Here is a 23,985-nt window from a genome sequence, read left to right on the forward strand (position 1 = left end):
TAGTTTAAACAGCAAAAGGTCATTGAATGTGTCTTATCAGGAGAATTCCACCAGATGTGCAATAACAAGCTATTGACATTTCAGCAAATGCAAATATTTAGACTGCGCTGTCATACGTTTACCTGCATGCATTGACTTTTGCATTCCTCAGTCACTGTTTGCTGTTTATTGTTCTTTAATGTGTCATGCAAAGGTCCTGCGTGACAGACATGGATCCAGCCGAGACCCAGAGTGCAGAAAGAAGACGGAGGGAAAATAATGTCACAAGGAAAATAGACTTTAAATATGTAAACTATTTTCTGTTATGTTTATTTTTCCCAATGGTTATTTTCCTGTTCGTTTTACAGTGTTGATTGTGTTGTTATGAGTTACCATACCATATTTATCGACTATAAAGCACTGAAAAAGCAATACAAGATCATGTCAGTAAGCGCTGTACAACTTGAAAAGCAGAATAAAACCGACATTAAAAACAAGAAATACATAAAACAGGGCTGTGCAGTTGTATAACAGCCAAAGAGTAAAAGTGTGTTTTAAGAAGGGTTTTAAAAGTTGTGCTTATATAGCGTGTGCCTGCTGTAGCTGTTGTTGCTTTGTGTTTAAATCCATTTCAATGTGGTTCTGGGTTTGGCCCACAGAAATAGATGAATGTCTGATTTTTTTTTTTTAAGACTACTCACGTGTCCAGGGTGTCCCCCACCTCCCCCTCTTTGTGACTGGGATCGGCCCTTACTACCCTCTTAATGGTAGAAAGAGAAGTTTATTGAATAGTACATTTGTTCCTCGTGTAAAAGCCCTTAGAAAAAGATTATGTCACTCAAATTACAGACAAGGACCGGAGATAGTGTCGCATAAAGCCCAGTGGTGACTGATCTTGTCTCTGGTGAGGCTCCAGTGCTGCATGTATGAGGAAGAGGGGGCACACGCTGGTGCCATTTCAACACCACCATGCCACCACATGTTTGCTGTGACTAATGGGCGACCCGGTGAGCCGACTGGAGATCTGGCCAGGTGTTCAGGTTTCAAAACCATTTCGGTGCGTGTTGGGCGGATGAGGCAAGTATGACGTGATGCCCTCGGCTTTTTGACTATTCGTTTCAAACGCGTGGGGAAGGTTTCCCTCATGAGGGCAGATGCGTCAGAGTCGCGCCTGACCTCATCTGGTTTCCATGCTGGACAGCTGGACGACTGAATGCAGTGACGCTCAACGGCAGTATTCGTCTTTGGCAGCGTCAACACCTCAGCAGGGTTCATGTTTCAAGTTTATTTCAATCTCATCCATTGTCATTTACATTTGTCATCTGTAAAATCTATACGCGACGTGCATTTTGCCACTCTCCTGTGCACAGTTCGGGAAGCAGACAACTTCAATTCCCCCCTAAGATTGAAAAGGAGAGAAATGAAGATGGTATTGATGATGTTTATAATGGGTTTTACTTGATATTAGGCGACTATGAAAGCATTTGTAACACAATACATTAATATATTCAGTTAAATAAAACGTTTTCCAACTTCAGTAAATATTTATCCTTTCTTATAAATCTCTCTTTAATGAGACTCACTTTTGTCCACTTCAGGCCGCCGTAGATCCGCCGTAGGTAAAGCGCTGACCAACGCATCTCGGATCCACTCGGATGGTGCGTTCATGAGTGTTGGAATTTGCCATACTACTGAAAATATCCAGGGTTACGATAGTTTACACCAGCGATTCTTAACTATAGGTCCGGGGCCCATGGCTGGGCCGCGAGCGCCACGTAGAGGGCCGCGAAAAGTTTTTTTGTTTTACTCCTTTGGTCTTTGGGCCGCGAGACGCTCAGTTTTATTACATTAGCCACGTATGGTGGCAGTAGTGCGTCACTGAATTGACTTGACAGCTACAAATCTGTGACAGTTAACAACTATGGAGGAGTTCTTGAAAAGAGTAAATGATAAAGAAAGTGATGTGGCCCCCACCAGTAAAAACTGTTCATGAAAACACATGTTGAAGCGGTTTTGAAAATTAATTGGAACATTTTGTAGCAATCCTTTTATTTACACTTTATTATATCCTCTTTGGAGTTTCAATAAATATAGTATTTTTTAAATAATATTTAGACATGGTTTTGTTATATATATTTTATCCAGAATTTTTTTTTTCAGTTTTTCCAATTTTCTCAACAGTTTGCAACAAGTGTATTTTGGTTTCTTTTGCACTTGGTTGTGCTGCTGGTTGGACTTTTCCATGACAAATATCTTTGCATTGATCTCAAGGTTTCATGTCATTTCACAAGGTTTTGGTTTATTTATGTGTAAGTAGATTAAATATGGTTATAGATCCCAAATGAAATCAAGAGTAATGAATCAGTTTTATTACTTGAATTGTGAATTGAATTGTTCTGGGCCGCGACATCAAAAAGGTTGAGAAGCCCTGGTTTACACTACAGGATTTGTGTGTGTGTGTGTGGTGGGGACAAAACAACAATTGGTGAAAAAGTGCGTGACACATACAGGATCATGACAAGATGATGAATTTTGGTCAATTTCTTCCAGTGATTTTTATTTGCTTTGATAGTGAGAAGTGAGATCGTGTCCACGTTTCCAATTTAGGCAGCGGTAAGCGCCTTCAAAATGTTGGTGATGTTGCTCTGTCTTTGTCAGGGTCGCAGGGTCGCCACCATACTTGTGTTCAGGAGGTGACCCGAGGACAAACCTGCCGCTAAACAAGGTCTGAACGTAACATGGTGCCGTGTTAGAAGCAAATGTCACCTGCACAGTTGCCATAGTGACTCGGTAAATTCCAGCTCTCCGAAAGGTTCATGATGAACATAGTTGCTGAAATGAACACTAACTCGAGAGGTCAATTGAACGACCGGCTTTCGGTACTAAAGTGACTTTTATTCTAGTTTAAATGCACAAAACAAAAATGCATAAATATAAATATATACATAAAATAAAAGGCATAAGAAGACAAGCTTTTTCCCCAAAACATTTGAAATATTTATGGAGTGAGGAAAACAACCATGGTGGAAGCGATCAGGTATCAAAGCTCGAACTCTTTATCCTCAGAGACTGACTAAGCTGGGATTCAGTCTTGCTTAAGAACACTTTGGCAGGACACTTCGACCTCCGCGATCAGGGAACGTCTAATCCGATTCCTTTTGTTTTTGTTTTTTCCTTCTTTTAACGAGATCTGCCTCTCATGGTCATGTGATCAAGCTTTGTCTTACACCAGAAAATAATATATGGCCAAATCCTCAAATGATTTTTAACTTTCAATACAGTTGCTTCACATCTTCAACGATGCTTTCACGTGTTTATTGTTCCGGGGATCTATTGGTAGAGGCGAGTGTAATAACGTTGCCCTCGTTTATTGGTGAACAACGCCACCTTCTGGGTATTTGTCAAACTACCGCGTGGCTTGAAAAAATCCAGATTTTTGTGTCACCAACATTAATAAACACGTTTTCTTGGTCTGTAATGACGAACGCAACACATTAAAAAACGCCACAAAATAATAATAATTTAAATAGAATTCGTTTTTTTTTTTTTTTTTTACTTCACCCTGACCCATAAAACATGAACAATATGACATGGATCACGTGAATTAATAGTTTTTTTTCTGGCCAAGCTTTTTACTTTAGAAAACAAAATTCTGAATAAATGTTCAGTCAAAATTGTTTTATTTTTATTTAACTTTAAGTATCTAACACAGATTGAGGAACATGTTATTCGATATTTTGGCAGAAAACAGGCTAAAGCGAGTTTTTAGAAACTACTTCAGTGACGGGTTTATGAGGCTTGATGAAAGAGTGGCTTCATTTTTCGAGCCCAGACGCTCACCTGCTGAGCTCTGACACTCTTTCATGAAGCCTCATGAGTCCAACATCAATTGTCAGCGACAAGCATCTTACGAACAACGGCAAGTTTGGACATATTGTTTATTTCAGTCTTAAAAGTTTATAACAACTTCTGGATAACATAACATGAAAACAAAACAAAAAAAATGCACATTTTAATTGCACCCCAGCATGACAAAATCAGAGTTCATAAAAGAAGTTTGGAAAAGAAATAATGACAATAAGATCACAGGGAAAACGCCCCTCTGCCCCAGACAGCGCTTAAAGACTTACAGTACATGAGGAGTTTGTTTTCTTTATGACAAAGAAAGACGCCTTTGTCAGTAGCACACTTGAATCGTTTTTGCAATGCAGTTTTCAAACAGAGGTTTTGGGGTGCAAACAAAATGTTTTGCCCTCCCTTTACAGCAAAGCCCGACACCAGGAGAAGTTCATCCACATTTGCTGCAGAGTTATCTTCCATCTTCCAATCATGAGACTATCTAGAAGCACCCCGCCTTTAATTCAGTTGGATAGTAATTTATACTACAAAAAGATGAAAAACTTTGATGTGGTTGGCGTAAACGCCTGTTGTGTTTGAGGAAAATGGCTGTTTGTGCTCAGTAGTTAGCTTTATTTTTGGTGAAATGCATCGTGGGTGACGACAGCCCACTGCCTAATAAGTTTATATACCTTTTCCTCCTCTTTTTTTCAAATATATATTTATAATATATAAAATACTGTTTCATTCATAAAAGCCTTTGTACAATAACTGAATGTGTCAGTGAGCGATGAGGTGAACAAGAGAGTGTGTCTGTACATGAGTGTCTGCGTGTGTGTGCGTGTGTGTGTTTGTGTGTGTGTGAGCAGAATAAACCTGGAAAACTGTCCTTTAACAAACAGCTGGCACCAATTCAGGACCTAAAACACTAAAAATAAAAGGTGTTTTACACAATATACACATTTTATTACTTACAAAAACAAAGAAAGGGCTGGTGTGTTAGCAGACGGGCTGCAGCAGAGTTAGTACCCCCAAATGTAACAAAAAAAATCCCACGGAAAATGACAGAAACAGAGAGGAGTGTGAATGCCGCGCTATTCATTATAAAAATAGACTAAGGAAAGCTCAAAGTCAGTGCATCTCTCATCTTGGATGTTCCGAAGTCAAAGTGCCCATTTGGTAACCGTGGAGAGCGTCCACTCCTTATCGATAAGGCCAAATACAAACAAAAAAAATAAGAAGAAAAAGCACTTGTGTGACGCAATGAAGCCACTGTTGCACCCACAGTATGAAAAAAGACAGGAAATCCTTTTTTTTTTTGGATAAGAAGGAAGAGAAGTATTGTTAACAGACATCCATCATGGCACCATTCAGTGGTTCATTTTCTGCTTTCATTTTGAGGTACTTCTTAAGAGATCATAGCCAAAATGCAAGAATTATTTGTCAGTTACTTAGTTAAGCTGTGTTTTACAGTAGCACCATAGACTTGTTTTTATTCGTAGAAGACAACGCACCGATGGAATTCCATCTTGTCGTGGCTACCGCTCCCACGACTTGTCCTCTGTCTTGCTCTCACTTTATCTCAGGTGTTGTTGGCGTTACGTCCTCTTCATGCAGACCACGCAACGGCTGACGCGTGTCCGCAGATTGCCGGCCTTGAGCGTCTCAGACTGCGGCTTACTGCGAACAACAAAAGACCATGTATTAATACACACCATACTCATCCACTAAATATACCAGGTGGACATCTGTACAACTTCTGGTTCACTAGTTTAGTCCGTTTGTTGTGAATGTTGTAACATTACAGTGCACCAACAAAGATCACATCAATATTCACCATGTTCTGCTTACTTCCTCTCATAACTGACTGTGGTGAGAGAGTCCACTTACGTCTGGTCGCACACACACTGCAACCACTCATGCACTCAAGTGCATAAACACGCTAAAGCACCAAGCTACAGCGCTCTCACCGCTGAATGGCTAACAGGGTTCACAGTGTCCGTGAAGTTAGTCTAGTACCGAGGTACTAGGTTAACTTGGCTGGGCTTCTAGTGATGGGTTGATGATGCTTCATGAAACAGTGTCCCAGTTTTCAGAGCCCAGTAGGTGGCGTCCTCAGTTTAAAAATGATGTGAGGTCAAGGGCTCTGAAAATGAGGACACTGTTTCATGAAACCTTATCACTCCGTCACTAGTGACCTCTGATGTCCGGTCATGTGTTGGTAACACGCCATGACACAGCTTGTCAATGGAAGGATTCACTATTGGACAACAGAGAAACATGTTTGTGTTTGCTACCACCAGCTACTGTTGTTCAGTTAAAGCATCTACAGTGTGACATCATCATCAGTGGTCACCAGTGGTCAACAGGCTGAGTGGATCTCATACCTACACAGGCAATCCTGAATTATGTGGTTAAGTACTGGCATGTCCAAAGCAGACACACAGAACACTGTTAGTTTTAGGGGGACAAAAGACAAAGAATAAATGTTTGTCAGCACCTGAACATCTCGTTTTGGTCTACAGTGGCCAGCCAGAAGCTGTAGGAGTTGCCGTAGTAGTTACAGGTTCCTTTGCCGTGGCACTCAATGAAGGGGGCGCTACGGAACTCCTCCAGGCAAGAGCCAGGGGAGGCCAGGGCCTGGCCAGAACCCTCTGCTCCGGCGCTGGTGTGCTGCGTGACAGAGAGACGCAACGTGGGTCAGTCACTGAAGAAAATCCACAGCTCTGAATTCACTGCTGCCTGGATCAAATTTGTCAATGAAATCATTTTGTTTTGGTCATTTGTTATTCTGTGTCATCGCTGATGTCCCACCATCATGAAGGAGTATCCGATCCACAAGGCGGACCAGTTGTTTGGACAGTTGGGGATCTGGATCGTTTGGCTGTGCACTGCGATCACCATGGCTGGAGCTTCACACACTGCACACCTGACAACACACAGCATGACATCAGAGCCATGAAGAAGCAGCTACTTCCTGAATGAGCTCTACCTGCTGATGTATGGCTTGATGCTCTCTCCTGTGATGGGCGCCATGGACATGGGCATGGGCTCGGGCGTGGACAGCCAGTAGGAGTAGTCGTTGCGAGAGGCGAAGTTGCAAACGTTATTGATGTTGCAGAACATGAAGGGCATGGTGCTGAAACGACGCAAGCAGCTTCCTGCCGTGCCTGGGGGGAGGGAAGAGTTGCAGCGGAGCAGATCAATGCGCGTCCAATAAACACACAAAGTGACTCCAATAAAACTGTAGTCCTGGTACCAAGGTCCTGTCCATGTGCGCGCTCGTTGCCCTGGACGTAGAGCAGAGAGTATCCATCGTAGATGAGGTTCGTCCCATCAGGACAGAATGGCACTTCCTGAATTTGACTGTGGCGAGTGATGAGGAAGCCATGGGACGCTGAGGCTGACCCTGGAAGACCAGGAGGCCCCTGAGGACCATCAGAACCGGGCGGACCTGGGAAGCCTCGCTGACCTGCAGAAAGACAACATTTAGCTTCAGCAGGACTGTGCCTCCAAGATATTGATGTCAATGCTTGAAAACAATTTAAAACTAGTTCATTTGTCAAGTGTTAAAACAGCGTTTACCAGGCTGTCCAGCAGGTCCAGGGTCTCCTTTCCGACCAGGTCCACCACTGAAACCAGGTGGTCCCTCAAGTCCAGGATCTCCAGGTAAACCAGGGGAACCTGATCAAAACGACACAAAGTTTACTCCACAAGCATAAAAGCAGAACTAGTGAGGCACAAATCCATGACACAAAACATCAGAAGAGGTGAAAGTGCTCAAGACTAAAACCTCCCTGTGTCCTGGCAATAGACACAATAGACATTCCATCTTGGGCAGAAACATCTGAACCAGCTTCATGAAGCTCTAACCTGAGTATGATGGCTGCTGTATGAGCTGCATCTGAACTCCACCATACAAACACAGTTTACTTGTCATGAACTCACCTGGCTGTCCCTCACGTCCGGAGGGTCCAGGAAGTCCACGGCCACCTGGGAGTCCTGGAGCACCAGGGGGGCCTCTCTCTCCTTTCACCACAATTGGGTTAGGTGGTACACCTGGCAGTCCAGGGGGGCCTGATAGACCAAGACAATTGTATATTTATATTGTCTGTGATTTCATCCTCAGGTTGCACAGTATTTGAGGGTACAGTACTTTACTCACCCTGAGGTCCCACGTCTCCAGGATCACCCGGAAGACCGCTAACTCCTGGGATACCAGGGTCTCCTTTCGATCCTGGTCAACAAAATCATTAGAGTGTCATCTTTTGGAGTAGTGCCCACAATATGGAGTCTTTTTTGCACTAACCTGGGAAACCAGGAACGCCAGGAAGGCCAATGTCTCCCTTAATACCCGGTCCACCAGGAAGACCTGAAGTACCCTGGTGACAAGGTCATTTACATATTTAAAAGTGCAGAATTTATAGAAAAAAGTGAAATGAATGATCAACTTTGATTCTGCGATCTTACAGGGAATCCAGGAGTACCAGTCTCTCCCTTCTGTCCTGCGTATCCCGGCTGTCCCGGAGACCCCGGAATACCCTTCTCTCCCTTGACGCCGCCGCTTCCTGGAGGTCCTCGAGGACCTTGGGGACCGGGTTGTCCTACAAGCGAAGCAGTTAGAGGTCAGATTTTAGCTTACTTTCTGAATGTTGTTTCTCTTTCTTTGATGTTGTTTCTCTTCCTTTGATGTAGTTTCTCTTCCTTTGATACATTTCACCAAACTGCACCAAGGTTTATTGAACTTTTGTTCTTCAATCATCTCCTCTTCAATCCATGATACGATGATAAGTCTTTGTTTTTGGTATATGTAGTTAGGGCAGAACTTACTACAAGATATTGAAATGTTGCAGTGCATTATGGGACTCAGTGTAAGTGGTCGGAGTGCTTTTACTAGCAGGTCAATACAAACGCGTAGAAGGCCATGAATGTGTATATCAGAGACCAGGTTTGACCTGCGGGCCTGACTTGCTTGGCTGTTGGTGCACCAGAGTAGGAGTAGATTTCTTTATTGCGCAAGGTAAGTACCTTCCATCTGCAGAGGCTTACTGGTCAAATGGCCTAACTACAACCTAACGGGGATGGTCCGCTTACTTTTGGACAAGCAACCATTGGTGCACTGGTTTTTGCTTTTTTTTGTTCTCGCTGATGTTAGTACCTGGTTTCCTGACATTCTGCGAACATTTAAAGTGTCAAATAATAATGCATTACCTAAATAAAAAGGTAAAAAAGAAAATTAATTCACAACAAAAAAGACCTGAAGCGGAAACAGACTGAGTGTTTCAAATTAAACAACGCAATACCCAACACAAGATACATGAAAACAAACGTCCATGACACTTTGACGGTAAACATAGCAGCACAACATGAAGGAAAATAATCAACCACTGGGGTCTAACCTGGAGGACCTAGGGTTTCCAACAATGGCGGGTACAGGCGAGCAGCAATGATGTTTACAAAGCAAAAACAAGCGCATGTTTAGGCAGAAGAAGCACAGGGGAAGCTATAATGACAGATAATAATAAGACTCAAGATGTCTAGACATTTCTTTCATTCTCTCAACTTTATATTTCAACATGAGACGCCCCCTGCAGGCCACAAGCATCCAGCATATTAGTCATTACTGACTCTACAGCCTTATTTATTTTTCATCCAACACATATTTTAATATTTAGTACCATGCTTAGAGCCTCTTTATTTTCCCATTGTACTTCTATACTACTCTCACATATATCTTTTGAGGAAGAGATGTCTGGATCATGTGACCTGCAGTTGACATCATATGTAAAATTATTCTCTTTTTCTAGCCTATAAGTACATGACATTGTGCGTTAGTGGCATTGTTTATAAATGTGAGACACATGCGAATTAAATAAATATCCCTTCATCCACGAGGTCATTTTCAGACAGTGCTGCATTACGAGAAACAGGTTGCTTACTGTGTGTTACCATAGTCACCAGGGTGCATGTAAGACAGACAAGGAAAGAAAATATGGTTGCCATGAATCAGTGACACGTCTTCCTGGTTCAAGGTTGAGTGTGATCAGGTCATCAGAGCAACATGACGTGCAGTGGACACATCTGGACTAATCTGACCTGAGGGACCTGTAGCGGCCAGCAGAGCGTCGTCATCGGTCCGGGTTGTCAGGAGCAAAGGTGAAACATCATCGCAACAAACACAGTCACACTGAGGCAACATCTTGGCACAGAGCTGGACAACCGTCAATCCTCATAAGAACAAAAGTCACCACTAGTGGCCATGTTCACTGTGGACATCACAGATGCTTTCGCTATGTAAAATCAGAGGTTTAGATGCAGCAAAGTGCCCTCTATTGGACCATACTGGGCTTAAAACAGGACAATAACACTAGGTAAAGGTAGCATGCCAACATGGATGGTAGTGAGCGGCTTAGCTGCGACCTCTCCAGTTCATTTATTGACCTTCTGTTGGACCTTATGAGGATTGTCCATCTTTCCAGCAATGTTTCCATCTTAAGTTTTTTTGAACACTTTGGATCAAACTGTGTCCATGCATCTACTGATTGGTGTGACAATGGGAACAGCATTGCCAGGTAAAACTCCCAACACTCAGTTTGGTGTAAGGTGTGAATGTCCACCGCCAAATCTGTTCCAAGTGTCGCTCCACATCATGAATCTGATGCTACTGTTACCAGGGTTTTTCATGGGATTAGATTGGATTAGACGTCCCTTACTAGTCCTGCAGTGGGGAAGGGACATTTTGTCTAATCTAATCTCATGAAGAAAGAAAAAGAGGTTGAGAGTTGGACTTCAGCAAAGCTGTTTTCACAAAAATCTACAATAATCCGTCACAAAAAGATACACATTGGTGAAAAAACGAGACAACATTTCAGGTGACATGTGAAATACACATGTGAAATGAGCTGGTGAACACAAAACTCAAACGCAGGAACATCAAGTGACAAAACATGCCATTTTAGACTCGGTGAAACCCATGTGATGAACAAGGATTGACAAGTGACAAGCACCCCACGTTTTTGGTAAAGCATTTATCTCTGGTGCACAGTGTTTTGAACATATTGACAGGATTGGTGCTCAGACTGAGTGACATTGGTGTTGTGGGACAATGCATGCAGATCAATTTTTGAAAAACAAGTGTTGCCAAGTTGCTGCCAGGTTTAAGCTTCTTTGGTCATTTGCACAATTGACATGGAATTTTACTTTGCAAACACCAAGATGATTCATTTGTACCTACCAACAAGCAAAAAGTGATCTCAAAAAAGTTGTTTTTAGTCAAACACAAATGCTTTCATTGAGGTAAAATGGGCAAATCCATGGCATTTCTAAGGGACAGATGATTTAAAAACCAATGCCTCCTTTGCATCTGGGACTTGACTTGGACCACCACTCAACCATAGCCATGTGCATTGGCATCCTCCATAATGGTTGTCTCAGTGTTCTACCCAGCCAAGTTAATAGTCAATATGCAGCACAGTGAGCAGCACAATTATCATTTAGCAGTGGTGGAACCTGAACGACTTTCACATGGCCACCAAGGTTCACCATCGTGAGGTGTACATGCAGCTTGGCTACCTGGTCACCAAGTAACCAACTTCCTGAGTTAATCGAATGGCCAGCCTCCCATACATCACTGGTGACCCTTAAATGTCACCAACCGATGTCGAGGAAGACGATCCACGAAAACCCTTTCATAACTAGCAGACACCTACGTGACTCATACAATTCCGATGATGTACTGTACACATTTCGTCATGCGTGGCTTTTGATCAACTCTGGCAGCAACTTCTGCAAGCACGTGCAGGTGTTCCTAAAGAGAAAGTGAAGGTTCTTTACCTCCTCTGCCAGGTGGTCCTGGAGGTCCTTGTAAGCCTTTGGGTCCAAGCAGTGCCTGACCTGGTGCTCCAGGAGGGCCGATCTGTCCAGCTGGACCAGGGAGGCCAGGGAACCCAGCCTCTCCCTTTGAGCCTGGGAAACCTGGGCTGCCAGGTGGGCCAGGAAGACCGGGGTCTCCCTTAGCACCTTGGTGCAAAGCGGTAGATGTAGATTACAATCTTTAATCAAAATGCGCCTTTTTACAATGCGTGAGTATTCACCTGGGAATCCTGGGAGTCCAGCTGGCCCTGGAGTACCATAGCCTGGCAGACCTGTGATAACAAAAGATAGAAACCCTGACACACTGCAAAAGTCTGCAGCTCCTCAAAGAAAAACAGCTTTACCTGGCTCTCCTTTAACTCCTGCTGGACCGGGGATCCCATCACGACCTGGTTGACCCTTTTCTCCTGGAATTCCTGGCGATCCTGATCGACCAGGTTCTCCAGGTCTGCCTGGACCTCCATTAAGACCTGGGGCACCAGGTCCTCCATCAAGGCCCTTGGGACCAGGAATACCAGGGGTACCTGAAATTAAGCAAAGGGAAAGGTCAAGTGGACCAAATTAGGGACTATTTCAGTTCAATCATTTTTTTCATCTCTTCAAATTGACAAGAGCCGTATGATCCACAACCATTGTACCTTGGAATCCGGGGAGACCAGGATCTCCTTTTGACCCAGGACCGCCAGGCACGCCTGGCAGACCAGGTGATCCTGGAGCTCCTTTCAGTCCTGGAGACCCGGGGAAACCAGGCTGTCCAGGTTCACCCTGCAGGAGACAGCCATTTCTGTCAGTGAGCTGAGTGTGATGCTTTTGACAACATTTTCGTTGCCCCAGTTGAATCCCTCACCTTAGATCCAGATGGTCCAGGTGGTCCAACTCCAGCAGAACCTGGTTCACCTTTGGTCCCAGGAAATCCTGGTGAGCCAGGCTGCCCAGGGGAACCTGGTCTGCCTGAAAGCCCTGGTGTTCCCTTCTGTCCAGGAGGACCTGTAAATGACATTTTAGTTATGAAACTTTCAATATTAAAAAAAAAAAAAAAAAAACAAGTATTAAAAAATGGAAACCCGACCTGGAATTCCCATTTCTCCAATGTTTCCTTTTGGTCCTGGACCTCCAGGACTACCTGGAACGCCAGGAATGCCAGGATCTCCCTTCGGACCTGAGACGATTCACTGTTGGTTATCAATCTGATTTATTTTGGCTTCATTTGTTGTTGTGGTTACTGAATCCCTACCCGACGGTCCGGGAAGTCCTGGGCGTCCATCTGATCCAGGAAGTCCAGGATCACCAGGGAGTCCTGCGATACCCTTCTGACCTGAGAAGCCTGGCCCCCCTGGTGGGAAAAGCATGGTGTATTGTTATTTTCTTCAAGGGTTTGTCTGAGTTTCTTTTAATATATGTCAGAATGTACCTGGCAATCCTGGTTCTCCTTTTGTTCCCTTAAAGGTATGTGGTGGCAGGCTGGTTCCAGGTGGACCCTGAAGACCTGGGTCGCCTCTCTCTCCTTTTACCCCAGGGCCTCCAGGAACACCATCCCTCCCTTGGAATCCAGGTTCACCTGACAAACAGGGAATATAAACAGATCTTCCATTTCAGTGGTGAGAAGAATTTGGTGGAATTTTGATTCTCATCGCTAATTTCCCAACTTGATTTTTTCGTGTTTAACCTGGTGACTTGTGAGTGAAACATGCCCTCATACCTTTTTGTCCAGGACCACCAGGCAGTCCAGGCCCACCAGGCCCCCCAGATGGTCCTGGAGGTCCCATCGGACCCATGTCTCCTTTGGCGCCTGTGGACGTTAAAGAATAATCACTCATGTGAAAGCATGACCGACTCCATATAACATGCTGGCTTTAAGCTTCACAATGCTGCATTTTCAAGTAGGCAATTTACCAGGAAGTCCAGGAAGGCCGTCCCGTCCAGGTCCTCCAGGTGGTCCTGGGGTACCAGGAGCACCGGGGGATCCCGGGAAACCAGGGGTTCCTCTCTCTCCAGGAGTGCCAATGATATCTAAACCAGGCAAACCAGGGTCTCCCTTTGCTCCATTTGCTCCTGGGAACCCTGAAACAGAGATTCAGCAGCACACATTTCATGCTTCTTTCACTCGAGCTTCTCTCCCATTCATGATTGTCTACATAAACAAATTTGCAATCTTACCAGGCTGCCCAATAGGGCCTGGGGTTCCAGGAGGGCCAGGTGGCCCACGTAAACCACTACTTGGGGTTCCAGGTGGTCCACGAGCTCCAGGAATACCAGGAATACCTGGCTCACCTGAGGACCAAGGAGAGAAGAGCTGTTGTGTAAATGACCACATTGAGATAAGTGGAACCCACAGAGGGATGATGACCTTAACCACACCTTTAGATCCAGGGCCACCATCAAAACCAGATCGACCTGGCCCTCCAGGACCACCTGGGAATCCTGGATCTCCTTTAGGTCCAGGAAGACCTTTGGCTCCAGGTACTCCCGGTAAACCTGGTGGTCCAGGGAGTCCAAAGCCAGGTTCACCCTAGCAAGGCCACACAAAATATATGTTTTTGCAGAACTTTGTGGAATATCAATGACATCTATTTTTCAGAATTATTTTGTACCTTGGGTCCAGGGAGTCCTGGCTGACCGGGAAGTCCATCAACCCCTGGTCTGCCAGGTCCTCCAGAAGTTCCTGGTTGTCCTGGGATACCTGGAAATCCTTTGGTTACAGAAAAAGACTTTGTTATGTACAATCATAATGTCAGTCAACTGCAAATGTGTGGTAAAATGTAGAGCATTACCTTTAGCGCCAGGAGGTCCTGGGAGTCCAATCCCGGGAAGTCCAGGGTCACCCTTGGGTCCAGGTGAACCAGGGAAACCAGGCTGCCCAGGTTGACCGGGACTACCTACATACAGTTGGCAACAGAAATATGAGCGATGACGGAGTCAAAAATGTTCTCGAATGAATGGTCACAATTAAGTCATGTCATGTACCTGGACTTCCAGGCTGTCCTGGCTGTCCATCTTGACCTCGTGGTCCTGGCTGACCTTTCTGAGCTATCGTGTCACCAGGTTCACCCTTGGCACCTGTTAAATTATGACGGTAATATTGATTGAAGAGAGCACATTTTGTTGGACTGACCATAGTGGTGAATCAAATCTGAGACATATCGGTCATCTGTCTTAGCTCTAGTCAAAAACAGGTACATTTAGACAAAACAAAATTATAACCTCAAAGTAACAATTAGAGCTTCAGTGACAAACCAGCATTTCGTTATATAGATTGTCTTCTTTAACCACCATCATTGTGTTGTTGAGAAAGTCAGGGAAAGAAACACTTATTTCTCCAATTCTTACCAGGAGCGCCGGGGCCACCAGGCGATCCGGAGACACCTTGGACACCCTTTTCACCTGAAGGACCCTGAGGTCCAAAACCAGGCCCTCCAGGGCTACCTCTGTCTCCTGGAATACCTGGACTACCTGGATCTCCAGGTAGTCCACGCTCTCCTTTCACCAGCAAAGATCCCTGTTTGGTTGAGAACATCATTGGTTGTAGACATGTTCATGGATTAGCTACAAAACTGCATCAACCACACATACAGGTGCTCCTTTAGGACCTGGAAGACCAGGCTGTCCATCGCGTCCAGGGCGTCCATCCAAACCTGGCAGGCCAGGTGTTCCAGGAAAGCCAGTATCACCCTTTTCTCCTCTAGTACCAGGGCCTGTGATGGCATCTCCCGGGTCTCCTTTTTCGCCGGGGTATCCAGGAGCACCTTGGGGACCGGGGGGACCCTATGATAAAAGGACCAAAATCAATACAGGAACTGAATATTCTCCAAGTCAGTATATAGGTGAATGCCAAAAACCCACAATGGGGCCAGGGGAGCCAGGTGCTCCTGAGAATCCTCGCTCTCCTTTGACACCCGGCCCACCAGGAGATCCTGAAAAACAACAGTCAAACTCGTCACTCGTGGCCTCTCTTGGGCAGCCTCACGTGATGGTTTTATATGACTCAGAATTGAATGGCCTTACCTGGGAATCCAGGCTGTCCTGGAGCTCCTGGTGGTCCCGGGATTCCAGACACTGGGCTATAGCAGTTAACACAGGTGTCACCCTTCTCACCTAATGCAGGAGAACGTACAATCTAAATCAGCAGGTTCTTTATATACGACTTTAGTGGGCGGCATGCTCATGTGCTGTTACCCTTTTGTCCCGTATCTCCTGGGTACCCTCTTTCTCCTTGTGTACCAGGACGTCCAGGTTCACCAGGGACACAGTTTCGTCCATTTGAAGAAATCCCTGGTGCGCCAGGAGCACCTTGGGGACCCTGCGGTCCAGGTGATCCTGGACGGCCTGGAGGACCGGGTAGCGAAAGCCCTGGAGCGCCTGTTTCTCCTTTCTGACCCCTCTCTCCCGGAAATCCTGGTTGTCCTGCACCGCCACCGCCGCCATAACCTGGACTGCCTGGTGCTCCTGGTGCTCCAGGTAACCCTATAGTGCAAAGATCGGGATATAATAAGTTCTGCCAAAGGGGAATGAAAAAGGAATTCAAAATATAGTCTCCTGAAAAAGACCTTGTCAATAAATGTTTGCTAAAATGTTTTTTTCTCTTTTCCAATGGTCGCAAAAACGTGAAATCTAATGACTGTCTTGTTATCAGTGGCTGACCTGATGGTCCTCTGTCGCCTTTAAGGCCTGGTGATCCGGGGATTCCGGGTTCACCTTTGGGGCCCACCCGACCTCCTGTTTGTCCACCAATCACCTAGAATGAAGACATGCCATTAGAATGACAACATTATTTCAAATAACATTGGACTATGAACTGGGCCTTCATAAGCGGCTTGGGGCCACATCTGCCAGCAAAATATTCATGGCCCCTTCCTGTCGATCATGGGGTCAACAATTGTGTACTGGGACAAGCTTCCATGCAAATGACACATAGACAGAAAAACCATAATCTGCCATCTTTTTCACCAGTTCTGAACGTCCAGCGCCAATGTCACTGTTGAGAAAATAACTGGTGTGTTTGATGTAACTCTGCTCCTCAAACAAATACAAAAACGATGAGAGCGGCTATAGAGTTGGAAAACATTGGAAATGACGGCATAAAAAAGAGAAAAAAGGCTCTCCAACAACAGCAAAAGATTAAGTGAACGAGTTCCCTCAAGGCATTTGATGAGAAGTCTTCATAGCTTAGTACATGTACATGTTCTGTTTTATTCAGCTATTTATTTTGTTTATTTTAAAGTGTCGCGGACATGGCTTTGGAACTGAGCTAAAACATGCAGCATGAATTGATCATATATCGTACCAGAGGAGAGATGCCAAACCATTACTAGTGATGGTCTGATGAGGCTTCATGAAACAGTGTCCTCAGTTTCAGAGCTCGGTAGGTGGCGCTCTCGGTTTGAAAGTTGTGTGGTTTCATTGAAAAGGTTGATCAAATCAAAGAGCTTGGAGCAGAGAGTGCCATCTAGTGGCTCTGCAAAAGAAGACACTGATTCATGAAGGCTGCTTAAAACCACGCTGTTCAAACTACACCTGTCTGCTGCTACACTCTTTTATTTATCATAGTTATCTACCTATATGTTCCCTAAGTTTATTGAAAGGCGCTTATATTTTATAGCTATAATAGTTAATATATTTGACTTATTTTCTTTTAAACCACATTTATGATGCTTCCTGGATGACAGTCAGAAATGCATCAGAGAAAGACAAGAAAAATATGACATTTAAATATGACTTTGAGAATCATCTTCTCTGGAGAAAAGGAAAAGCATAGATAAGGGGCAGAAACTGGAAGAGTTCAATGTGTTCTTTTTTCATCCCTCTTTCAAAAGAAGACGCACAGTGTAAGACCAATGAAAATGTGAAAAATGAGAAACTATAAAGAACAAGATTGACATTTTGGTTCAATAAATTTAAAACGTTTCGCAGATTTTATAAGTAAACAACAAACCATTTTTCACTATTTCACTCTCCAGTTTGACTCGCCCGCTTAAATGAAAGCGAAGATGTATTTGGAGAAATGTGGACATCTGGTGGCTGAAGATGGTAATTGCATCTTAGGCTTGGCTGCTGTCATACTGCCATTGATGCATGAAATATGAATTTATTGATTCACCCTCGCATTGAGTCAACTAAAGAATTCACTCATAGTATGTGTAGACAATTTCATATTACATTTTGGCCCAGGCATCTGACTCCAAGCCCTGTTTCCCTGCATGAGAAAAGGGCCCTTTCTGGAGCCCATTTGTTTCTTCATTTTTAAGTCTTGGGCAAAAAAGCTAGTTTCTTATCACTTCCGCCCAAATGTATTTTGTGTTTTGGATCGTCCTATATATTATTTGGTAGTTACAAAGCAAAAACACTGAGTGGCCTGGTCATTTAGTTTGACGTTTTGACACATGAAAGTCGATTATTTCTGGGATGCGATAGCATTTTGTGTAAAACACAATGTTTTTGGTTGATGGGTGTCCATTTCTGGCTCGAGCACCAGTCCGTAGCGCTGTCGATACTTTCTGGCATAACCATGTGCAGTTCACAGAAGCGAGTGAAAGGGATGAATATGTCATATATAAAAACTGAGCTGTGAAACAGCCTCAACTTTGACCACATCGAGGTCATTGTTGACGTTTATGGCACAGAAAAACAACAGACCTACTTCTGTCTGCTCCCTGCCAGTGTATGAAAGTGCACTCCTGAGTGCAGAGGGGTGTTTGGCCCTCTAAATCACTGCGCTTATTTTTTCCAACAAAAGACAAATGAAATCAACTCAGATACACACCACCCCAGGTGGACCAGGAAATCCTCTGTCACCCTTAAGACCCTGGGGAAGAAAAAAAAAACAGAATTGGTTTAGAGAGATGAAGTGACATAGTTATATAATAGCACATTTGTAAAAACCTACTCTTGCTCCGTCAAGTCCTGGTTGACCAGGTCGACCTGGCTCGCCTTTAGTTCCCTGAGACACAAACATCGTGACGTTAAAGAAACAACATATGATGCAAAGGTGTGAGGTCCCAACATGCCAGGACTCACTGGGAAGCCAGGAGGGCCAGGGTCACCATCTTTGCCCGGTTTCCCCTGCAAAAACGAACATCATTTTTTCGGCAAGTGGTGTTAAAAATAATGCTTTTTTTGTCACACTAACGTAGAGAATGTTGGCACATACTGAGTTCATGTTCTTCTCTTTATTATCAATAAGACAATGCTCATGAATGTTGGTGGCAGAGAGTAAACTTACGCGCTTGCCAGCCTCTCCAAATTCTCCCTTCTCTCCTTTTTGCCCACCAGAAGGACCCTACAGTCACGACAACACTAAGTTCTCCAGGATCAAAGTCATACAGCGAGAGACTCTGTGGAATCTAAAAGGCACTTGCTTACAGGTGGACCTTGGTAGCCTGGATCACCTGGGGGGCCTGGATAACCTGGTTCACCCTGTTGACAAAAATTCAGACACTTACAGCCTTATATTAAGTCATCAAATGTTCACATACTGTACATTAATATTAAGTAAAAACCAAGTATATCACGCAAAAACAAGTACAGTCAAAATAAATTAAGCTCAGCTGAACATAATAATGATGACACGTTTTACATATGCGTGCAAATCGCATAAAAAACGATCAGCTTTATTCTAAGGACATGGACAACTTTTGTGACGTAGATAACTGTCCTATTGCTTGAACGTGTGGACGAGGTTGCCATCTGCTGGTGACTGTGAAAATTACAATTCAATGCACTTGCAGTGGCGGCACCCTGTGGTGAATAGTAGTTTAAACACGGCGCTTCTCAAGAGCGAAGCACAGAATCAGTCATAACCATGAGAGAAACGTGACGTCTACATATGAAACGAAAGGAAAATAGATGCAAATTCATTAGAAACACTAAGAAATGCGGGAGATACATCTGTTTCCTCCCCTATACAAATTCTAAACAAATACTAAGTGGGAAAAAAAAACTTAAAACAAACAGATACAATAAAGCAACAAAACTGCAATGTAGCTGAGGATTGAAATAAACATTAAAAACTAATATCAAGAGGAAACAGTGAACAGTGTTCTCAAGCAAGTGCTGCTTAAAAAGATTTATTACTGATTATAGTAGTAGTAGTAGTATTAATATTAATAATGAACTTTTTTTATACAATATTACATGGAGCAATATACATTTAAAAACTGCAGACAAATTGATTTTTTTTCAGCTACACGTTTTTGATATTTCTATGTTAGCATTGTGCACCTGGGGCACATGTGGTGTCCGACCTGCTTAGGTCATGTTTATGCCACTTCTTCTAGAGACAGTTGGACAGGGATCTGTCTAGAGGTCCAGACTGCTACCAAACAGACAAGTCACAAGGCTAAAAAAAGCTTCATATTGCAATGAAAATGATCTTACCTTGTCGCCTCTCTGAATCTCAGTCTCGGACGGTCTGATCTGCTCTCCCACCAGCCCAGGAGGACCAGGAGGTCCTGGCAGGCCAGGCTCTCCCTGTGTACAAATCATGTATGAAAATAAAGCGGGGCAGTAACAATGACAGAGAACAATGCTTTTGCATTTATTGTGCATATCTTACCTTTTCTCCTTTGGGTCCTTGGAAATTCAAGCCCATATTTCCCTAGATTGGCCAGTTAAGGATTAGTATTCAAGTATAGAAGTTGTCTGAATGTCAAAACACAACAATTTGAGAGTGATACCTTTGGTCCTGGAAGACCAGGAGCACCGGGCCGACCCTGGGAATCACAACCGGAACCAGAGATCAACATGGCAGGCTCAAGAAAACAACAACGGTGGTTTTGTTTCATGTAGCAAAGGCTCGCTCACCTCAATACCTCTGGCTCCTGGAGGGCCAACTGGTCCTTGATATCCTGGAGATCCCTGAAGTCCCTATAAAATGCACAGCCAGTTTACCCAGAAGAGCAACACATGCATGGCACACAGAGACAACATTCTAAAATACATCATTTACAGCATGTCATTTTGTCATTCTTGAGTATGTTAACTCACAGGCACAAGCTTTGACATGAATAGCTCTTGCACAGAAACATAACATGAGGTCAAAATGCGTATTTTGTGTTGAAACAATCATGACAATGTTGGTGTACTGTAGTGGGGAAAAAAAGACCACATTGCTGTGTTACTTACTGGGGCTCCGGGTATCCCGGGCAATCCCACTGACCCTGGCTCTCCAAATTGGTTAGTGGAAATGATATCGCCGGGGTCTCCCTTTAGAGAAACAGGACATTTTGATGTTTTCAATTGCCATATTTTCAATGCACACAATTGATGATTTATCCAAGCCATTTGACTTTACCTTCTCTCCCGGCAGACCTGGTGGACCCTATGAAAAGAAGAAGGGAAATGTTTAAGACAACAAAGCAAAAGAAAGTATGATTCATATTTAGGGAGCTCACCTGTGGTCCTTGCTGTCCTGGGATTCCAGATGTTCCTGGGAAACCTCTTTCTCCCTAAAAACACATCATCATTTTATTTTGTATTTTTTCAATTTGAGCTTCCTTTTTCCAGAACATTTTTCCTATTTAGTAATAACATTAAGCACGATGTAGACTCAGCTTCTCTAAAAGATCTGACATTTCTGTGTGAGACCAAGTTTTTTTGAATTGTACAGTATGATAATTGATCTTTTGTTGGACTGACCTTTGTGCCGTTGCATCCTGGTGTTCCCCTTGGCCCAGGTGGTCCATCCTGGCCTTGCAGGCCCTTTATAAAAAAGAAGAACAGAGTGCCAAACATTAGCAGTGCAAAAGGGGGTTTGGGACATAAAATTGAAGAACCGTAGTCTTACAGGAATTCCTGGTGTTCCTGGGAATCCCGGCAAACCAGCAGGTCCCTGTTACATCAAATGTTCCAAAGTTAAGACAGATAAGGCGAATCATCATCATCTATCTATGTATAAAATGTTTCTTTATACTATTTCAGACAACTCAATGAGTAATATAGAAAAAAAGCAAATGTAAAACAATGTATTTACTCTGATTCCTTTCGGGCCAGGTGGTCCTGCAGGTCCATCGCTACCCTAAATGGAATAACAAAACAAGATCAGTGCAGGCTCGTAGTGCATGTTGGTGACCGGGTGCGCAGAGGTTGGGGCGTATGTCTGTGGCGACTACTTTGGCCATAATAGTTTAGAACTGTCAGTGGAGACAGGGAAAACTGTTGAATATAGTAAAATAAAATATTTGTTGAGTATGAGTTTCAGTGAATAATTCAGTGACGTGCTGAAATTGTTGGGTAATCTTCACATATAATAAGTATATTGACATTGTAGCATATGGATGTTAACATCAAATTACACATTTGAAAGCACTGGATATAAAAGAACTTGAAACAACTATCCTTTCTCAAACAGGTTGAGAAAGCTCATGAATCCCTCTTTAGTGAGACTTTGTGTCCACTTCAGGCCACCATAGAGACTGCTGGTGGGTCAGACTTGTGCTACCTGCTGGAGCTGATCGGGCTAAAATGAATGACGAATAGCTTTCTTTCACTTGTAACACTTTTACCTTCATCTTAGTTTCTTGCTCTCTGTTACTCTCTCATTTTACCCTCATATCATGAGCGGCCATGACCATAACAGCCAGTTGAGTGTAAGTTCCAGAAGTAATATCAAATTTCAAAATAGTTTTGTAAAGCTAACAGTTCTGTCAAAAAACACTGTGAGGTTTTTTGGTAATGCTAGGTTAGCTGCAGAAGCTATCTGAGGAGCCCCAGCAAAGATTGCTAAAGAGGTTTATGAGATGCACTTCTCTCTAAAAACACAACACAGTTACTGTGCATTAACTGTGGGAACTGTTGCCTAAAAGTATTTAATGAAAACAAAATACAAGTGGAACCACACAGTAGGGTTAAATATAATCCACTGCACAATGACGTCTGCCTACATATTATGATTTTTTTTATAGGCTCCGAAGTGATGGTCTGATGAGGCTTCATGAAACAGCATCCTCATGTTCAGAGCTCAGTAGGTGGTGCTGTTGGTTTCATAATGATGTGGGGTCTCAATGGAATGGCTGTTCAAATCCAAAGATTTTAGAGCAGAGGGTGCCATCTGGTGGTCAGTGTTTCATGAAGCCTCACGTGACAGTCACAAATTCTCCTCATCATTCACACCAACCTACCTTCTCTCCCCGGGATCCAGTGGGCCCTTCAGGTCCAGGGAATCCTGGAACTCCTGGCTGCCCAGTGAGACCGGGGAAACCTCTTTCACCCTGAGCACAGAAACAGGAGAGCAGGTTTGTGTTGTTCTTCTCACATGCACATTTCAAGGTCAATCCTGACAAGGGAAATACAGTAGAAACACTTCAAAAATATCAATCCAAATCACATTTTTTTGTACATCATCATGGCTTGTAGCACACTTCTATACTCACAATTGTTGTGCTTCTCAAAGCACTTTGTTAAATTACACTATAACATTTGAAACAAAAAATGAAGAAGACACACACAAACACAATCAGCAAAACTTTTCATATTCTGCATTTAACAAACAAATATATATTTACAAATGCATTGGGAAGCAGGCAAGAAAGATATTATAACCTTCAGCTTGGAAACAAAAATTAAGCAAAGCATGTGTTTTGTGTTATCCTTACCTTCTGTCCTTTTTCGCTGCAGTCACATTTGGACCCAGAACATCCACTGCATGCCTGACAAGAGACAAGAGAAAATAAATAACGTGCACTCCTTCGACATTTTCAAAATTCTCCTAAACTAATTGAAAAAAAAATCTTGGAATAGTTGGGGGCAAAAGGCGATTATTGGAAGCCGCTAGAGGGCAGTAGTGCGCCGCAGGCAGCTGTTCCCACCGGCTTATCAGTACTATCATTTGTGGATTGAAATGACAAGTGAAAGGTCAGAGTGAGCCGTTGTTGAAATGTCAATGCTGTTATGGTTGAAAAGGGACGGCAGACCCGCAGAAGAAAAGGTGCAGAAAAGGGAGGCAGGTCAGTGGCAAGCTGTTGATGAACTTTTCCCATGATTGTTGACACAGTGGATGCCAGACGGGCATGGAGTACACGCATGCCAGGCAGCCAGGTTGTGAGAGCGGCAGACAAGGCAACATTCTTTGGTGTCTGAAAAGCAGTCAAATCTAGATGGTGCCATTCATTCTTTTTCTGAGCGCCACATCCTGCGATGACATGTTAAAATGTTGCTTTGTGTCCAACACTGATGCAGCTTACATCACTTGAGAGGTTGAGAGTGAAGTCAAGTGACCCATGGGGTCAAGGTGAAAAACTAAGTTTCTGGTTTGTGGCGGGGGAGTAGTGTTCAAAAGTTGATGACCCTTCACCCAGGTTATTACGT

The 23,985-nt window shown here is 43.7% G+C and overlaps 1 protein-coding gene across 1 annotated transcript in view; it reads right to left on the reverse strand.

Annotated features, from left to right (window-relative positions):
• Window positions 1–3,912: 3,912 nt before the first annotated feature.
• Window positions 3,913–23,985, reverse strand: part of col4a5 (collagen, type IV, alpha 5 (Alport syndrome)) — a 32,720-nt gene continuing 12,647 nt past the window's right edge. Inside the window, exons 2-49 of the mRNA XM_053859328.1 lie at window positions 23,274–23,327; window positions 22,800–22,889; window positions 21,653–21,697; window positions 21,467–21,511; window positions 21,319–21,381; window positions 21,075–21,128; window positions 20,975–21,001; window positions 20,806–20,886; window positions 20,485–20,547; window positions 20,358–20,393; window positions 20,237–20,278; window positions 20,059–20,151; window positions 19,045–19,098; window positions 18,905–18,961; window positions 18,700–18,744; window positions 18,569–18,622; window positions 18,446–18,487; window positions 16,327–16,420; window positions 15,862–16,149; window positions 15,691–15,780; window positions 15,529–15,599; window positions 15,259–15,450; window positions 15,016–15,184; window positions 14,653–14,745; window positions 14,460–14,564; window positions 14,280–14,377; window positions 14,047–14,197; window positions 13,846–13,959; window positions 13,582–13,749; window positions 13,388–13,477; window positions 13,100–13,246; window positions 12,923–13,021; window positions 12,758–12,847; window positions 12,536–12,675; window positions 12,327–12,453; window positions 12,033–12,212; window positions 11,910–11,960; window positions 11,650–11,835; window positions 8,287–8,420; window positions 8,126–8,198; window positions 7,982–8,053; window positions 7,765–7,893; window positions 7,402–7,500; window positions 7,076–7,288; window positions 6,809–6,986; window positions 6,631–6,745; window positions 6,317–6,489; window positions 3,913–5,496 (exon numbers count right to left, since the gene is read on the reverse strand). Of these exons, the coding sequence (XP_053715303.1) occupies window positions 5,415–5,496; window positions 6,317–6,489; window positions 6,631–6,745; window positions 6,809–6,986; window positions 7,076–7,288; window positions 7,402–7,500; window positions 7,765–7,893; window positions 7,982–8,053; window positions 8,126–8,198; window positions 8,287–8,420; window positions 11,650–11,835; window positions 11,910–11,960; window positions 12,033–12,212; window positions 12,327–12,453; window positions 12,536–12,675; window positions 12,758–12,847; window positions 12,923–13,021; window positions 13,100–13,246; window positions 13,388–13,477; window positions 13,582–13,749; window positions 13,846–13,959; window positions 14,047–14,197; window positions 14,280–14,377; window positions 14,460–14,564; window positions 14,653–14,745; window positions 15,016–15,184; window positions 15,259–15,450; window positions 15,529–15,599; window positions 15,691–15,780; window positions 15,862–16,149; window positions 16,327–16,420; window positions 18,446–18,487; window positions 18,569–18,622; window positions 18,700–18,744; window positions 18,905–18,961; window positions 19,045–19,098; window positions 20,059–20,151; window positions 20,237–20,278; window positions 20,358–20,393; window positions 20,485–20,547; window positions 20,806–20,886; window positions 20,975–21,001; window positions 21,075–21,128; window positions 21,319–21,381; window positions 21,467–21,511; window positions 21,653–21,697; window positions 22,800–22,889; window positions 23,274–23,327 (4,956 nt within the window). The 3' untranslated portion in view covers window positions 3,913–5,414. The remainder of the gene's footprint in view (window positions 5,497–6,316; window positions 6,490–6,630; window positions 6,746–6,808; window positions 6,987–7,075; window positions 7,289–7,401; window positions 7,501–7,764; window positions 7,894–7,981; window positions 8,054–8,125; window positions 8,199–8,286; window positions 8,421–11,649; window positions 11,836–11,909; window positions 11,961–12,032; window positions 12,213–12,326; window positions 12,454–12,535; window positions 12,676–12,757; window positions 12,848–12,922; window positions 13,022–13,099; window positions 13,247–13,387; window positions 13,478–13,581; window positions 13,750–13,845; window positions 13,960–14,046; window positions 14,198–14,279; window positions 14,378–14,459; window positions 14,565–14,652; window positions 14,746–15,015; window positions 15,185–15,258; window positions 15,451–15,528; window positions 15,600–15,690; window positions 15,781–15,861; window positions 16,150–16,326; window positions 16,421–18,445; window positions 18,488–18,568; window positions 18,623–18,699; window positions 18,745–18,904; window positions 18,962–19,044; window positions 19,099–20,058; window positions 20,152–20,236; window positions 20,279–20,357; window positions 20,394–20,484; window positions 20,548–20,805; window positions 20,887–20,974; window positions 21,002–21,074; window positions 21,129–21,318; window positions 21,382–21,466; window positions 21,512–21,652; window positions 21,698–22,799; window positions 22,890–23,273; window positions 23,328–23,985) is intronic.

Source organism: Synchiropus splendidus, chromosome 3 (genome assembly GCF_027744825.2).
Source record: "Synchiropus splendidus isolate RoL2022-P1 chromosome 3, RoL_Sspl_1.0, whole genome shotgun sequence".
In the NCBI taxonomy this organism is placed as follows: domain Eukaryota; kingdom Metazoa; phylum Chordata; class Actinopteri; order Syngnathiformes; family Callionymidae; genus Synchiropus; species Synchiropus splendidus.